The sequence below is a fragment of the Sciurus vulgaris genome (genome assembly GCF_902686455.1).
Source record: "Sciurus vulgaris genome assembly, chromosome: 10".
Taxonomy (NCBI): Eukaryota; Metazoa; Chordata; class Mammalia; order Rodentia; family Sciuridae; genus Sciurus; species Sciurus vulgaris.
The window spans coordinates 49,279,968-49,298,637 of record NC_136470.1 but is presented as its reverse complement, the minus strand read 5'-3'; the positions used below and the strand labels follow the sequence as shown (position 1 = coordinate 49,298,637).

The window sequence follows — 18,670 nt, the reverse complement described above, 5'->3', positions numbered from 1 at the left end:
TTGGGTCAAAAAATGATGCGAAAAAAAATTTTTAGCAATGATTCTATTTTGAAAGATATTGATATTAGACTAAACAAAGTAGATTATTAAAACTAATTTCCACTGTTTCTTTTTAGTCTTTAATGAGACTAATAGTAAGATTCTAAATTACACATGCGGCTCACAGTATTATTTCTTTTCGGACAGAACTGATGTAAATCCCATTCATTCTTCAAAGTCTGATTCAAACACCACTGCTTCCACAAAGCTTTCCCCATGACTCCAAGTGGAAGTGATTTCTGCCCCCTCTGATAACACTTCTATTCATACACCAAAGAATGAGATTAATTTTACTTGTTACTTAGTGTCCCTATCACAGTTCCCCAACTCCAAAAAAAGCAAACTGAAGAAAGAAGCTACATTTAGGTCATCCTAAGTATTCCTCCTACACCTCGTAGAGAATACAAGTACAAAGGTAATGTTTGATGTCTGCTGAGAGCTGAATTTCTCAATTACCATATTATCTATCCCTTTCAACTATTTCCATTTTTTCTCTAGGATTAAAGTAATGTCTGTCAATGTTTTCTATGATTTTTAGGTAAACAAAATGTCGGTGGGTTGTACAAATATAATATGAACAAAGAAAATCCAAAAATAATGTGTGTAAAAATTACACAAGCCTCTAAAGGTTCCTTTAAAGAAAATTATGCTAGGGAGTACTGTACTGGGAATAATAACCATTTCAAAAGTAGGAGAGTTTCCCAAAGATTAATGACACTAGGTGAGTAATGCCTACCAAAACATTATTGGAGTTCCTCCCCAAAGCCATAGCTATAAATCAAGTAAGCATGCAAAGTGTTTGGAGCAGCAAGAATAAAGTCCCACACTGATTCAAAGATATGAAATCAAGCTGTGAGAAAACTGACGAAAGAAAAAAAAGAACCTATTTAAAAGAGACAAATAACAGAAACTGTTGGAAGACGAAACGAGGTTTAAAAAAATAATAACAAAGAACGGAGGATAGAAAAATATCTCAAATGTGGAGAAGGAATCCTTTCTGAGCATATCTCTCTCAACCTCTGAACCCTCAGGCAAAGGTCGTAGTGGTAATTTCAAAAGGGCTTTTCTCCAACTGATATTCTAGTTCCTTAGATTGTATCCAAGAAACTTCCTTGTTAACCAGCCTACTCCAACTCCCGCAGCCAGAGACACTGGCCAAACCAGCCCTGAAGCCACTCTTGCAACACATTTTTGAGGCTGGAGACTAAGTAGGGACCAGACTGAGGCCGAGCACCTGGACCACACTCCTCTCAAGTCTGGCCCCAACTCCTCTGGCAGGACCCGGCTGCGAGTAGAGAACCGAACGGCAGAGGGGGCGGGGCAGGGCACCAGACTTCGCCAGGACGGGTCTTTTTTGTTCCGTGTCGGCGCCACCCGGTGCCTTAGGGACAAGCGGGTTGGTGAGAAGAAAGAATAAGGAGCCAGTGGGAAGCAGTCCTGAGCTCTCACTCACCAGCTGTCGCAGCTCGTCGTAGGCAGTGGCAGGACCTCTTCTCCTTCCGCCATTGCTGTTGACGTCCACGTCACTTTGCCGAAAAGTGGACCTGGCGCCGAGACAGTCTCCGAGAGCTAACGTCGTAAAAGGTCTTCGGAAGTCCGGAACTGAGCCTCTTCGGAGCGAAAGAAAGAGGGAGGAGGCAAGGGGCAGGAGGAACGTAACGTCACGACGTCCCAAGGGCGAAAGGCAGCGTCAGGCTCTGGAGGGTGGAGACTTGGTGGAGCCAGCCACACCAAAGACTACGAGTCCCAGGATGCCACGCGGCCCTACGAACGGAGTGGGCGGAGCCTTGTGGGGAAGCTTGTTGCAGTGGGAAGCCAGTGAGTGTCCAGCGTCGCTGCTTGGCGTCCACTTAGCTTCTTCCTTCCAACTTGGAGTCGAACTTAAGGGTTAAGAGTCCTGACCTAGTGTAGAGAGGAAGGGAAGTAGGAATTCACACCGGGAAAGTGGGCATAAAAGGAGACTCACATTGCAGTAATTTACTGCATTTGAGGAAAAAGTAGGATATAAGAAAAATCAGACTACCCCTATTTGTGGGACCACGTCAAAAATACAAATGGAGGTCTGCATACTTTATACCTGAATATTTAAAAGTTATTAAAACAAGCTAAATAGTAAGGAAAATTTAAAAATACCTTCTAACAGCTTGGAAGGTCAAGTTCAACTTTAAAATTCCGGAACTGTAATTAATTCCTTTCAAGGACAGTTACCGAGATTCTTCCTTTCCCACCCCACGTCCCCTTTACCTGGACCTCTACGTGCAAGCTCCACCCACATCACCAGTACTAGCAAAACCCCTCTCTCAACTACCCTTGACTACTGCAGAGGACCTTAGGATGGCGCACACAAAGGGGGATGAACCTAAGAAAATACTTTTGTAAGCCCTGGAAACAATGATGAATAGAACTGCATGTAACAATATGAATAAATTCATTTGTCAATTCAATAAATTTATTGACAGACTACCATATGCCAGATACCATTCTAGGTGTGTGGAATACATTATTAAGACAATATAAACTAAATTAAACTAATCTTCACTTTGGAAAAAAAAAAGTGGGCAAAACGTGTTACAGACGGATGGTGTTATTCATATCTGGTGTTAAAAACAAGACAGTACATTATGAATAGATGTATATGTGCTTTTTTAAAAATATATTTCGTTTGGACGTTGATAGACCTTTATTTTATTCATTTATTCATATGTTGTGCTGAGAATCGAACCCAGTGCCTCACACATGCTCGGCAAGCGCTTTAGCACTGAGTCCAACCCCAGCCCTGTATATGTGCTTTTCAAAATGCAGGATATATATAGGAAAACAGGAATAATGGCAGTTACATTTGAAGTGAGGAGGAAATAGCTTTATTTATTTATTTATTTATTTTTGTCTCAGAGATGAAGTCTGGCTGTGTTACCAGGCTGACCTTCACTCTAGGCAGGCATGAATTTCCTGGGATCAAGTGGCCCTCCTGCTTCTGCCTCTCAGGTACCTAGAATTATAGGTGTCACCACCATGACCAGCTTAAAATTTTAATGTCTTATTTTTTAAGAGCTGAGAAGTGACTACATAAATAGATGTCTGGTGTCCCTCATATAATCTGTATTTCACTATCTAAAATGTTTTATAATTTTATAACCAAAAATGCATTCCCTCTCTTTCCAAAAGGAACATAATACAGAGATGCAAGTTATTGCTTCACTTCCAAGCCCCAGATCCCTGAGTTAGCCTTCATTAGGGAAAATTCCTTTTAACCCCTAAATGAGAATTCAGATGACTATTATCAAAATAAATAAATTAAAAAGGTATAAATTATCAAATTATCCTAACATTCAGGATCTGCTTAGTCCCTTAAGTTGTGCCAGTAGGTTTTCAGAAGCTTTCCTAAAATGGGTTACAAACTATTTGGACAGTGATGTGACAAGTAGTCGTCCACAGGTTAGAGTGATTTTAATCCTCAATTTCGGTTTTTTTGTTTGTTTGTTTTTGCAGTGCTGAGAATTGAACCTAGGGCCTTGTTCTTGACAGGCAAGCACTCTACCAACTGAGCTATACCCCCAGCCCTGTAATTCATTTTAAATGTAATCAAATTAGTGACTGCCTTATAATCTGGTAAAAATAAAATTATGCTATTAAAAATATTTCAGTTGACATTTTTAAGCAGTTCTTTATTCTGTAAAAGTAAAATCAAAATTTCTGATTTTAGTGAATTAAAGTGTTTTGAATGAAATTGTAAAAAAGAAACGTAAAATATTGTTCATCTATTATATGGTGTGTGGTGCCACAAAATTATGTAACATATTATTTGTAAGTACTTAATTCACACTATGACATGTAGTAGATTATCAATAAATATTTGTTAAATGAACAAAGGGATTTTTTGAAGTATTTTTGAAATGGATAAAGTCATTCACCAATATAGAAATGACTGGTTGGAAACAGAGACAAGTAGGATTATGAACTCATCTGTGTGGTCATGGTTGTAATATTAGTGTAATAGAGTTTTCTTCTTACTGGCCCTCAAACTTCTGGGTTCAACTGATTCTTTTGCCTGAACTCCCCAAATAGCTGGGATAACAGGCACATGCCACTGTGCCTGACTTCTTCATTTTTCATAATATTATCATAGCATTTGTTAGAGATGATCATAACTCTGATCAGTTATTCCGTATTCATGCATCCTTTTCATGACTTTGGTGCATGAATAGGTAGGTAATAAAAAAGGTATTAAAAAAATAAAGGTATTAATAAAGACCTAGTAAGATGTACTAATCTATTTCTGTATAATGAATTACCCCAAAACTTAATTACTTAAAAGAGTGAACACTTATTATGTCAAAATTTTGGTGTATCAGGAATTTAGAAGCAGCTTAAGTGGATGCTCTGATTCAGAGTCTTTTTAAGTCACCATCAAGATATTTGCCAATACTGTAGTCATGCAATCAACTGAAGGCTTCACTGAAGCTGAAAGATTCTCTCTGTGATCACTCACTCACGTGCTTGACAAATTGGCGTTAGCTGTTGGCAGGAGGCCTCAGGTTCTTCCCAATGAGACTCTCAAAGGTTTTCTCAAATGTCCTCCTGACATGGTGACTATCTTCCCCCAGAGTAAGAGTCAACAGAAATCAACCTAAGAACTATAATGTTTGTTTGTTTGGTTTTTTTAATGACTTAGCCTCAGATCTCACCCCCTCATTTCTGCATTATCCTATTGGTTAGCTCCATTTGATGTGGGAGGGAGCTTTACAGAGGCTTAAATACTGAAAGATGAGAATCATTGAAGGCTATCCCACAGGCTGACTGCCACTTGAGGCAGCACTAAATCCTTCACATTCTTAATTATTCAATCAAATTTTCCCTAAGATCCCTGCTCATATCATTTCTACCCTCTTGAGTTCTACCTCCTCTGAATTTGTGAAGGCAAGTCCTCTCATCTGGGCACTGAACTACACAACATTTTGTATTCTTTAACTCTGAAAATGATAACCATTTTTTAAGTTCTTTCGTAGACTCCACCAAATGCAGACCTGAACATATAGATGGAGGCCACATTTTCTTGTTAAATAACAAAATATTGATTTTTGTTTCTACAGATATTATGTGAGAGTTTCAAAATTCTAAACTTTTTCCAGAAATTTTCCTTTTTATCTTCGAAGGATAAATGTTTTCATAATTATCAAAATTATCTCAGTTATTTGTAACTCAAAATTCCATCAGTAGTTGCATTCCAAGGTTCTTTAAATTGTTGAAGTCTAACATTTAATTTAATGGTGAACAAAACCAAGTTAATTTCCATTCACAGAAGACAAGTGAACAGTTGGCAACAATTTCAACATCTGCTTTTAGTTCATTTAAAAGTGTTGAGAAGACAGTGATAAAAAGAACTGGAAACCATAATATTTTTCCATTATCCTTCTAGTAGTTGTCTTTGCTAATTAAGGTTGAGTCTTAATAGGTTATGTAGATGAACCCAAAATAAACATTTGGATAGCAATTGATCCATTGTTGAGTTTGGAATGTTTGTGCTTTAATGTGGGGGCCTATTTCACCTTTCTTCATTCCACATTTGTTCCCAAATGTTCCAGACAAAAGGCTGGTTAAGTCATTCCTGGTTGGAACAGGGGTAATAAACAGTATGTTAGACGGAACTAGACAGAGTTTTTATTCTTATTTATTTGTTTTTTCTTTGATATAGGGTCTTGCTGTGCTGCTCAGGCTGACTGCAAACTCCTGGGATGAAGCAATCCTCCCTCCTCAGCCTCCCAAGTAGCTGAAACTATAGATGTGTGCAACCATGCCTACCTTCAGACATAGTTTTAAACCTTCTTGCATTTTTTGAATTAATATCCTAAGGATGCGCACACACACACACACACACTTAAACAGTGTCCTTTAGACAACAACAGTGCTGTGTAATCTGTTTTCATTCATCTCATGCACTTGTACTTCTCCTTTCAAGTATATGTCTTGCCAAATAAAACAGGAAGGAACCATCTAAGGTAACTGGATGGAATTGCATGACACATGTTTTTAACAATGTATTTTAAAAATATAATTTACAATTTCTATAAATGCATTATCTACAGACTGACTTCTGAATTTCTATAGATTTCATATTAAACTATACAGTTTATCATTGTCATTTCAATACTCCAAATTCACATGGAAAGAATACAAAATTTAAAAGATGAATTCTTAAGATATCATGAATATTAAAGAGATGCAAAAGTATCCCAAAGTTTAGATAAAGAAGTTCTTGTCTGTAATTTTGTTCTCATTTTTTTTCTGCTCAATAACAACTAGTCCTGTTGTTAATTCCCATCTGTAAACTGATAACCCCTATGTCTTTATTTCCAAACCTGGCCTTTCTTTTGCACTCTGTGACTGTAAATCCAGTCATCTACCTGGTGTTGACACCTGGATGACCCATAAACACTAAGTACTTGACATTTCCAAAATCAAACTCAATTTGTCTACCTACCCCTGCACTAGCTGACATTTCTATAGAGTTGAAGACTTACATCATAATTCCAGTCACATAAGCCAGAAACTTCGGCATTATTCTAACTTCTTTCCCTCTCCTTCCCATGAATTTTTGCCTCCCTCAATATTTTTCAAGTTTCCTCTTTATCACTGCAGCTTTTCTCTAGGTTTTACTCCTTATTATGTTTTTTTAAATTTTATTTTTAGATATTGATGGACCTTTATTTTATTCATTTATTTATATGTGGTGCTGAGAATCAAATGCAGTGCCTCACACATGCTAGGCAAGCACTGTACCACTGAGCCACAACCCCAGTCCCAAATTCTTTTTTGTTGTTGTTGTTGTTGTTGTTGTTGATGGACCTTTATTTTATTTATTTGTATGTGGTGCTGAGAATCACACGCAGTGCCTCACACATGCTGGGCAAGTGCTCTACCACTGAGCCACAACCCCATCCCCTTCTTACTATGTTTTGCATAAAGGGATTCCTAAATTATTCCCTAACCTGCTTCCACTCTTCTCCCCAACATAGCCTCTACTCAGGGATTCAAATATGCAACCCTCAGGCTCAACTTACTTAGCAGTGTTGTTCATTTGTTTGTTTGTTTGTTTACAGTGTTAGGAATCAAATGATGCAGGGCCTTGTGCATGCTAGGCAAGCACTTTACTACCAGTTAGATACATCCCAAGCCCTTGTTTTTAATCACTTGAATGTCTTTATTCACTTTTCAGTTGTCTCTTGCAATATTCCCCATCACTTGAAACCAGACTTCAATCTACACATTTGGTACTTTCTTGGTCCTCAGAGATATTTGAATTTGTGTCTCTCTATTCTTTACTTTCTTTTTTCTCCTCTTTCTCCCTTTCCTCCTCCCCCTTTTATTTTGTGGTGGTGGGGATTGAACACTTGAACAGAGGGGCACTTCACCACTGAGCTACATCCTCAGCGACCCCTCAAACTTTTTTGAGACAGGGTCTTGCTAAATTGCCCAGGCTGGACTCTTCCTTCTGCCTCAGCCTTATGAGTAGCTGATATCAGAGGTATGAGCCACCACTCCTGGCTTACTGTACACTTTTCTAAAGTGAAAATTACCTAAAACCCTTCAATGATTTGCCATGCCAATGAAAGACTGTCTATGTTCCTTATCACTGACACATACACTTATAATCTGGCTCATCAAGTACTTTCCCATCTTTTCTTATAACCTTCACTTTAGCTATTCTATATTTAAGGCCCCAAATAAATCCTGCTGCACCATGACTTTATGTCTTTGCTGAAGCTTACGTCCTTTTCTTTGTCACATTCTACTAACTCCCCACTACTAGTTGCTCCTAGCCATATGTATTGAAGAGGACTTTCTGTGTAACCCTCTCCCCCAAGCAAATTTACTCATTTCCGCCTTTTGGTATCTACTACTACCCCTTAAATATATCTCAATTAAAGCATTTATCAACTTTATTTTCATTATGTGTTTATATTTTTGTTTTTTTCCATTAAGCTTGAGACTTTTGGGATCATATTAATATATCTTTACATTTCCAATGTCTGCATAGTACTTGATACAAAACAGTAATTTGCTGTGTGAATGAATAAATGAGTGGAATATAACACTATACTGTAAATACTTATAGAGAATTAACTATATTCCAGACATTATTCTAAGCACCTAAATTAACTCATTTAACCCTCCTCATCCCTATAGTTTAGCAATGAGTGAATATGAAATCTGACTTCAAGTAAATCAAATAGGCAAGTAGTTTTCTATTTTCATGACTTATGATGAATCTCTTTAGTAATAGAAATGATTGCCATACTGGGGTTAAATAAGAAAAATAAATTAATGAAGACATATGAATCTTGAGGAAGAGGGAAGGCATTACTTTAGAGTCCTTATTTAATCGTCACAAGTAGGTGCAATTTCTGAAAAATTCTAATTGGATGTTTGTGCTTCCGTTTAATGCAATCTTTACTGGCAAAGACAGAATCTTGAGTCGTCATTTTTAGCCTCAAGCAAAATAATTTCCTTCTGCCATGAAAATATTTCCTAAAATTATTAGCTAGGCACAGGGGTACAGGCCTGTAACCATAGCTACTTGAGGCAGGAGGATCACACGTTCAATGCCAGTCTTAGCAACTCGGCAAGACTCTATCTCAAAGTAAAATAAAAAGGGGCCTGGATGTGTCTCAGAGGTAGAACACTCTTGGGTTCAATTTCCAGTATAGCAATATGTGTGTGTGCGTGTGTGTTTGTACAAAGAAGTTGGTGATAATCTATTAGTAGAGAGAAAGCCTATATTCATATATAATGATAATGTGATAATGCTTAAATTTTGCCTAGTCATAGATAGTCTTTTCAATGTCCTTTGAGTCCCTACATAATCTGCAACCCTAATACTTCTTCTACTTGGAACATTTTTCCAAGATACCTTTATGTCTGACTGGCATAGATAGTGTTCACACAGTCAAAAATATGGAAAAGAACTTCAGAGATTGTTGTGAATGATGCAGAAAAGCTCCAGGTATGTTGGTGGTTGGCAGAGGGGACCAGTCTGACTGGAGAGAAGAGTTCCTCTACCCATGTGATGGGAAGAGACACCTCCGTCAAGATCTGGTAGGGAATGGACAGCCATTGAAGGGTAGAGCGATATGGTCTGAGGAGAGTTTTACAAAGATGAATGTGGCAATGAGTTCATGTAGATTCTAAGTAGAAGAAACCAGAGACAGAGAGGTCAGGAAGGAGACTATAGGGTCCTAAATTAGGATAATGGTCACAGAACTGAAAGAAAAGTAAGGAAAGTGAAAAAGATTGTTCAAAATAGATTATGAGAGATACTGTTCCTGATTAGTTATGAGAGACAAATAGGGACAGGAGGGTCATCCAGATACTAGACCTCAGGAAGAGTATCTGTTGGAAATAGGAGTGTGGTGGAATAGAGCGTATTAGGCAGTTGGAAGGCTCAGACAGTGGTTTAGGTCTAAGGGTATGAATCATGAAAAATTCCAATTCTAGTTTTTTGGTTTTTTTTGAGGGGTGGGATTGAACTCAGGGGCACTCTATCACTGAGCCACATTCCCAGCCCTATTTTTTTTTTTTTTTTTTTGTATTTTATTTAGAGACAGTGTCTCACTGAGTTGCTCAATGCCTCACTTTTGCTGAGGCTGGCTTTGAACTCGTGACCCTCCTGTCTCAGCCTCCTGAGCCGCTGGGATTGCAGGTGTGCATCGCCCCACCTGGCTCCAATTCTAGTTAGTTCTGTTAGATGAGAGGTAGACAGACCATTAGGAGACAGAAAATGGCAATAGGCACACTCATATACTGTTTATGGGAGATGAACTGTTATATTTGGTGGTCAGGAATTTGGAAATATTTTCAAAATTTAAAATATGCATGTGCTTGAAACATTCTTTTCTAAGAATTTGTCTTATAGAAATGTTCTCACAATGGAGGAGTAGACTAAAGAATTCTCACTGATGTACTGCTTAGCTTGCAATGACAAAATTTTTAAAAAGTGGTTCCTAAATGTCAAGTCAACAAATGGCTCATCTATACACTCAAATACTATGTGGATGATAAAACAGAATGAGGTAAAGCTGTGTACGTTGACATACAACAATTTTTTTATAACATTAAATTTAAAAAGCAAGTTGCAGGGACTGGGATTGTGGCTTAGTGGAGTATTCCTCTTACATGTGTGAGACACTGGGTTCTATCCTCAGCACCACATAAAAAATAAATAAAGGTATTGTGTTCACCTAACTAAAAAAAAATTTTTTAAAAGCAAGTTGCATAAAGGTATGTATAGTATGGTCTCATTTTTCCTTTAAAAAATTGGACATGCAGGGCCGGAAGCAGTGGCACACACCTGAAATCCAGCGGCTTGGGAGCTGAGGCAAGGAGGATCTCCAGTTCAAAGTCAGCCTCAGCAAAAGAGAGGCACTAAGCAATTCAGTGAGACTCTGTCTCTAAAAAACATACAAAATAGGGCTGGGGATGTGGCTTAGTGGTTGAGTGTCCCTGAGTTCAATCCCTTGTATAAAAAAAAAATGGACATGCATATAGAAAGGTCTGAAAGAATGTATGTGGTAGTTTTTGATGAGTAGGATTTGGGAGGACATTCATTTTATATATCTATAAGTTGTTTAAATTTTTTTCCTAATGAATACGTGTTAGGTTTATAATGAGAATAAAACACTGGAAAACTCTCTTCAGAAAAATGAGAATTTTAGAAAAACCACTTGCAAATTCTAAGGATGTCATCACTGATACTAAAGATGAAATAGAGAACACAGGTCAGAGCAAAGCAGAAAAGTATGCTATGATCTTAACTGTGTGTGAGAGAGTAGAATGTGGTATGTATGTATGTGAAAGCAAACAGACAAGGCCCTGTCTAGTTTGGCACCTCCTGAACATTCTGGTCCCTTCTCAAAGCACATCCCCTTCCCCCTCACACTGACCTCCTCTGTATCTCTTGAATAAGCTATGCTGTCTCCCAACACATGACCTTTGTACCTACTCTCCCTGTTGCAGACCCCGACATACACCCCAAACATACACCTAGCATCTAGTTACCTGATTCTTATGTCAGACCTCTGCTCAATTGCCACTTCCTCCAGGAGGTGCCAAGGAAGCCTTTTGGGACATGGCAGCCCCCTTTGTTATATGTGTCTCTAGATACACTCTGTGTGATTTGAATGCATTAATTAATCAAGCAATTAAAAACAGGAAATGAAAACCCCTATCTCTCACCCTGCACAAAACTCAACTCAAAATGGATCAAGGACCTCAGAATCAGACTAGAGACCCTTCATCTTATAGAAGAAAAAGTAGGTCCAAATCTTCAACATGTCGGCTTAGGATCAGACTTCCTTAACAGGACTCCCAAAGCACAAGAAATAAAGGCAAGAATCAACAACTGGGATAGATTCAAACTAAAAAGCTTTCTCTCAGCAAAGGAAACTATCAGCAATGTGAAGAGAGAGCCTACAGAGTGGGAGAAAATCTTTGCCACTCATACTTAAGATAGAGCGCTAATTTCCAGAATATATAAAGAACTCAAAAAACACTACACCAAGAATACAAATAATCCAATCAACAAATGGGCTAAGGAAATGAACAGACACTTCAGAGAAGAAGATGTACAAGCAATCAACAGATATATGAAAAAATGTCCAACATCTCTAGTAATAAGAGAAATGCAAATCAAAACTACCCTAAGATTCCATCTCACCCCAATTAGAATGGCGATTATCAAGAACACGAGCAACAATAGTTGTTGGTGAGGATGTGGGGAGAAAGGTACCCTCATACATTGCTGGTGGGGTTGCAAATTAGTGCATCCACTCTGGAAAGCAGTATGGAGATTCCTCAGAAAGCCTGGAATGGAACCACCATTTGACCCAGCTATCCCACTCCTTGGCTTATACCCAAAGGACTTAAAATCAGCATACTACAGAGATACAGCCACATCAATGTTCATAGCTGCTCAATTCACCATAGCCAGATTGTGGAGCCAACCTAGACGTCCTTCAATTGATGAATGGATAAAGAAACTGTGGTATATAAGAAACTGTGGTATATATATATATATATATATATATATATATATATATATATATATACAATGGAATATTACTCAGCCATAAAGAATGATAAAATTATGGCATTTGCAGGCAAATGGATGAAATTGGAGAATATCATGCTAAGTGAGAGAAGCCAATCTCAAATGATCTCACTGATAAGCGGATGATGACACATAATAGGGGGTGGGAGGGGGGCAAGAATGGAGGAAGGAAGGACTATATAGAGGGAAAAGAGGAGTGGGAGGGGTGGGGGAAGGGAAAAATAACAGAACGAATCAAACATTACCCTATGTAAATATATGATTACACAAATGGTATGCCTTTACTCCATGTACAAACAGAGAAGCAACATGTATCCCATTTGTTTACAATAAAAAAAAAAACAGGAAATGAGAAGGAAAGCATAGAGAGATTAATACTTGAATGTTTTCATATTTTAAAACATTTCTTCTTGATCTAAGTGGACTTATCTACTTTTAATTTTACTTGTGGTTCTTTGCAGATGTTTCTCTTGTGAGACTGTAAGAGAATCTTGAAATCATGTCTAGGTTGTGTACTCCTCCAGTGTTGTCACACCATCTCACTTCGGACAAGTTTCTTTGAATAGGCATTTGTTGAACACTTTAGCACAGTCCAAGTTCTGCTTGAGGCACTAAAGGAAATGACCTTATCTACCTACTGCCTCTCCAACTTTTATCTCTCTAGTCTCTTATTTAGCACAAGTTCAGCTCAGCATTGTGTTTTTCAATCCTCTGAGCATTATAATAATCCAGGGAACTTTAAAACACACACACGCACACTGTAGAAATGACACCCCCATAGATTTTGACTCTGCTGGACTAGGATCAGACCAAAACACAGGTATGTTTCAAAAGTTCCATAGGCAACCCTGATGTGTAGGCAGCTTTGAGCATTACTGACCTAGACTAACCTCAAAGCGGAAAGTGTATCTGGACAACACTAGACTTCTGGAAAACAAAGCTTTACTGGGTCTACTAGAACCAATCCTAAAACTGATTTCTAAGATAGTGTCAGACTAGCTTCATTCACAAAGGCAGAAACTGAAGGTGGAAAGCCATAAATTGCCTGGAATTAAGGCTAATGATTTTGAATCAGAGCACTTGGTTTTAGGAATTAATTTGATTACTTGGAAAGCTGGTTAAGGAACTGTTACTCAAGGAGAAGAACCAGATCAAATGCCTTGGGGACCCGGAAAGAATCTGCTCTCTGTCACTCGTGTGTCTCAAAGACTTTAAGAACAAGCAAATATTATTCTAGGAGTTTAATGTACAGCGAACCTAAAGCCCTGAAAGGTGCAGACTTTATTTTTTGACACAGTCCAGCTGTCAGGACTTCTGATTCCCAAACTCTAGAGGTCATCACTAACTAAAGAGATTATCATCACTTGAGGAGATACTGAAGCAGGACGCCTGATGCCTAGTCCTCACTTGGTCATGAGCCAAACAGAGGGGTGGATCTACTTAAACCACTTTCTCAGGGTCTTGGTTTCCTCAGAAAATGTAAATTGAACTAGATGTTCTCTCTGGGACCCTTCAACTTTAGCAAGTGACACTAGGTGGCACTCATGTAACTCCGGTGGGGAGCAGTTGGAGCGAGTTGGCTGCCAGCCTGTATCCTTCAAAAGACTCAGGAACCTGCCAGGGACACCATGGGAAACAATGCAGTTTTAGGACTCCTTTTATGAAGAAGAGCTTTTGAATGCATGTTGTATTTTACAAGCTCCTTTCATTAATTAAGTATTTCTGGTTTCATGTTCCTCCCCTTTCTATTATCTCAAATTTTTAAATATTGAACAAAAATCTTTCTATGATTTAGCTACACCTGTGATGTTTGTGTGAGGTAAAAACGTGTACTAAACTCTCCCAGTCACGTGTGACTGCATAAGAAACTTTTAAAAGAAGTGATATCCACTGTCTCAACACTGAACTTCAAGCAGATGGAATTCTTTCCCACGATGAGTTGTCCATTGTCTGCCACTAGGTGTGGTCAGCCTAATATGGTTGTCCTTCAAATCCTTGTTCTCCAAAGCTGGTTTGGAGTTCCCGAAGTTCCCAGGGAAATTTCTTCTGGCCCAAGTTCATTTCAGGAATCCAGTCTGGCTCACTCTGGTTCCAGAACTCAACTCAGAGGTGACAGAGTTGGAAGCCTCCATGGTCAAATGTAGTCCCAAAGATGACACTTTCTTCATCAGCAGAAGTCATCCAAGTCACCTGTCAGATTTTTCCTTCTAGCAAGGATCATAGGACTAGCAGCTGAGGATTTAGCAACCAAAATAAACACAGAAGAACTAATTTTATAGTCTAACTCTTCGAAATCTGAAAAATAAAAAGTTCTGTATTGTTAATTCATTTTAAGAGTAGGAGGTGGATATTGACTTCAGGACCTTTAAGTTGCATGAAGTTTCCTGGGTTGGAACACTATCAACTTCAGACCTATGGGTGGGGTGCAATGTGGTGGTAGGTTTAGGATAAGGGATTAAATGTACATATAAACACACACACACACACACACACACACACACACACACACACCGAAAAATATCTAAAGCCAAAATAATAACCCCAGTGGCATTTTGGGTGATCATTTGTGTACATTTCAAATTTTATTTAAGACCATGATTTTCACAGTTGCACAAGGGGTCAGTGGACAAAAAATCTATAAAGAATAAAAAATAAAGACTGTGATTTAGTTTTGCAAATTATCATTTCAAAAGAAAAAGAAGAAAAGTAAGTGATCCACAGGTTTTAACAAAGAAATAGTTATTTATAAATTACCTTGATTGTGGTAAAATAGCTAATGTGATTTCAAAAGAGCTCTGTAGTGCTTCCGTGGGATGTGCAAAGAGTTTGGTCTGATCCCTTGATGGCAAAGGAACACCTGAAAGGCTTCTATTAACATTATTAAGATTGTCCTCGACCTGCCCAAGAGAAACTATAAAATGAAAGCAGGATTAAATTTTAAAGATGATATGTAATTCTCTTTTTAATCAAAACATAATAAATTCAGCATGTGATTGCCTTTCTCTACTATAATTTTTTGTTTAACCTTTCATCCTCATGCCAATTCTATAAAGCTTGGCAGACACCCAACGTGACTTCCTTTAGTGACTTTTGTTGTTGTTCATCATTCCTTTTAACATCCCCAAGGTAAAGAAAACTGGGTTCAGAAAAGATGTGGAAGAAGGTTCTAATCTAGCTTTGGCACAAATGAGTTTTGTAAGCGCTGTGAAGTTACAGTGTTCTAGCTTTCTGTTTCAAAGAATGGTGCTCTTACTAACTCTGCTACCTGGATTATTATAAGGATGAAATAAGGTAATGTATGTGACAGGACATAAAGTTCTACAGGCGGGTTCTTCAGGAAGCAGATGGTGGGACGGAGTTAGAGGTGAAAAGGTTCAGGGGAGAGCAGGCAGGAATGAGCAGGAGAGCCATCAGAATCCGGTGCTTTGTCTGCTAGCCCAGCAGGGAGCATCCAGCAAAGTTGACCAGTCCCGGGTGTCTGCGGCCACCTCCTGTGCCCTTGTGTCCCTCAGTCCTTGACCAGGGGATGCCCCATGAAGAATGCAACCTCAGCTCCAACACAGCAGATCTGGAAGGAGCTAACACCTGGAGGCTATCAGCTAGCCACCTTCTCAAAGCTGAGAAAGAAGTCCTTTCTTGAAAAGGGGCATCTGGGTGGTAGACCTCTCATATCCTCCACAATTGGGGTCACTTGAGACAAGACCACAAGACCAGATCATGAGTTCCTTTTCTCTGACTATAAACTTCTGCCCTTCAATATTGTCCACTCTCCCTCTGAGCACTGAACTTGCTCTTTCCTACCTCTGTGACCCCTATTCTTCTGCCTGTCCTTATCTTTTTAAAATATATATAGATAAATTTTTATTTTAATGTTTTAACTGATATATAAAAACTTAAAAGTTGTATATACTAATGGGCTACCATGTACATTGTGTAATGTCAAAAGTAGGTTAAACATATTTATCTCATCAAACATTTATCATTTCTTTGTGGTACAAACTTTCAACATTCCTTCTTCTGGCTTTTTAAAATACACAGTACATTATGGTTATCTATAGTCACCTTACTGTGTAATAGAACACCAGAGTTCCTTGTTCCTAACTGAAACTGGGTGCACATTGATCAAAATTTCCCCACCACCATCCACCCACTCTCCCCACCCTTTGGTAACCATCATGCTATTCTCAACTTCTATGAGATAAACATTTTAGAATTCTACATAAGAGTCAGATCAGGCAGGACTAATCTTTCTGTGCCTTGCTTATTTCACTTAACACAGCAAACTTCCATCTGTGTTATTGCAAATGATAGGATTTCATTCTTTTTCATGGATGAATAGTATTCCATTGTGTATGTGTACCACATTTTCTTTATTCTTCATCACTTGATGGACACTTGAGTTGTTTGTATTTCTTGGCAATTGTGAATGGTGCTGCAATGAACATGAGCATGCAGATGTCTCTGACATACTGATTTCATTTCCTTTGAATATATACCCAGGTATATGACTATTGGATCATATGGTAGTTCTATTTTTAATTTTTTGAGGAAACTCCATCTTGTTTTTCACAATGGCTGTACTAATTTACATTCCTGTGAATAAGGAAGGGTGCCCTTTTCTCCACATCCTCACCAGCACTCATTACATATGACCTATTCTATAATAGCCATTCTTACTGGGGTGAGGTGATATCACATTGCGATTTTGCTTTGCATATTCCTGATGATTAGTGATGTTGAACAGTTTTTCACATGCTCTCTCTCTTAATCTCGACAGCTGGCCTCCTGATTTCTCTGTCTCCCCTGCAAGTTGGGACTTGGGTCTGGCATTTTAATGTTGCCTTCTACAGCTCCTTTTGATTCTGTTGTTTCTCATGCCTGTCTGACTGAGTTGTAGTTCTAGGTTACGCCACAGTCTACTTTCTTTCCTCTTAAACTTGAGTGAGCCTTACTGGAGAAATTCACGTAAATCCTCTGAATGGCACACTACACTTCTAAGGCAGCCAGTTTCATCGAGGTCTTTATCATTGCAATCCTTTTATCTAATTCTTATTGTCTCCCTATTCCACTTACATGGCATTTAATTTCCAGGGGATCATTGACAATTATCCCGTACTGTTTGGGGCTGAGATATCTGTGTTAAAAAATAACTACTTGTGGGGTTGGAATTGTGACTCAGTGGTAGAGCACTTGCCTAGCACGTGTGAGGCACTGATTTGATCCTCAGCACCACATAAAAATAAGTAAATAAATGCACTGTGTTCATCTACAATTAAAAAAACATTAAAAAAAAAATCGCACTTGGGTTTTTCTCCCTCCAGCTTGCATATGGTAATTCTTGAGGGCTGGATTACGACTTTTACTACTCTTACTCTCATTCAATACCAGAATAGAGCTGGGGATGTAGTTTAGTTGGTAAAGTGTTTGCCTTGCATGCCCAAGGCCCTGGGTCCAATCCCCAGCACTGCAAAAAAGCAAGCAAACAAACAAAAGTACCCAGAACAGCACCAAGAACTTACTTAGTACTAAAAAGTTCCTTAAAGGAATAAGTAGTTTCGTTGTGTGCCTATTGCCTACGTCAAGTAGTTTATATATGTCATCACACTTAATCTTTAGTCCTTCTAACTCTCACTTGGTAGGTTTTAGGAGTTCTTTTTTTTATACATTTATCTGTTGCCATCTTTTACCACTAAATATAACTTCTTCGAAGGAAAATACCACATCCACTTCATTTCTGTAGCTTCCTATCCTACTCCCCAGATAGTGTCGGACACATAGATAATAATGTTTGGTAAAAATTAGCTGAGGGATCAAATATGTGACAGAACCAACAATGAAGGGTAATGTCAAGACTCACACCTTCCTTCAGCAACAAAGCCTGCCACTCTGCTATGCTTGTAACTCCGTTTAAACTTCTGTGAACCACACAGGCCTCAAGACAATTTAATGATCAAATTTTGAATGAAAAGAAAATGAGCTTCAATATCATACTTCCGTCATAATAATGACGGAAATTGTAGTTGTTACTTGCTTTATTTACTTATGAAGAATGTACCTAATATCATAGGAAAGATAATTAGCTCTTCCAACATATGCTTATAATTATGTCTTTACTTATTTCTTCACGTTGATTTGAGATCACTGGTGACTCAATAAATAGTAATAGTGTTTGGGTATCATTCAGAAGCCCTGCGAATTCCATAAGCCTTTTATTTCTTACCATGAGAACAATATTAGTCAATATTTGTGTATGTTAACACTGGAGACAAAATCATAAAGTGAGTTAAACAAAATGCCATTTAGCAGAAAATGAAAATTAAGCTCTTAATTAGTCTTCCTTTCTGCTAATTTGACTTTTAGTCAACTGAAGCCATTTGATGATAGTGTAAACAATGTGGCAAGCATCAGAAAGAAGCTTCTAGACAGCTCACAAGTCCCAACTGTATGCAAATCTTGGAAACATATGTTGGAAATTGAGTAGTACAATTGAGATTCCAGAATTTCCACTCCCACTACTGCTTATAATGG

The 18,670-nt window shown here is 38.3% G+C and overlaps 1 protein-coding gene and 1 long non-coding RNA gene across 4 annotated transcripts in view; one reads left to right on the top strand and one right to left on the bottom strand.

Moving 5' to 3' along the window:
- Nucleotides 1–2,269, bottom strand: part of TBC1D23 (TBC1 domain family member 23) — a 61,471-nt gene extending 59,202 nt beyond the window's left edge. For 2 of the 3 annotated variants that reach the window (XM_079101388.1, XM_079101389.1), the window contains exon 1: nt 1,493–1,677. In XM_079101388.1, coding sequence (XP_078957514.1) covers nt 1,493–1,545 — 53 coding nt within the window. In that variant the 5' untranslated portion in view covers nt 1,546–1,677. Of the gene's footprint in view, nt 1–1,492; nt 1,942–2,172 lie in introns of those variants that run through there. The other variant, XM_079101390.1, reaches the window with a different exon arrangement.
- Nucleotides 2,270–2,331: 62 nt separating this feature from the next.
- On the top strand, nt 2,332–3,815 carry LOC306638206. Its single transcript, XR_013757407.1, has 3 exons — nt 2,332–2,414; nt 2,932–3,024; nt 3,529–3,815. It is a non-coding gene; the product is annotated as an uncharacterized lncRNA (long non-coding RNA).
- Nucleotides 3,816–18,670: the final 14,855 nt, after the last annotated feature.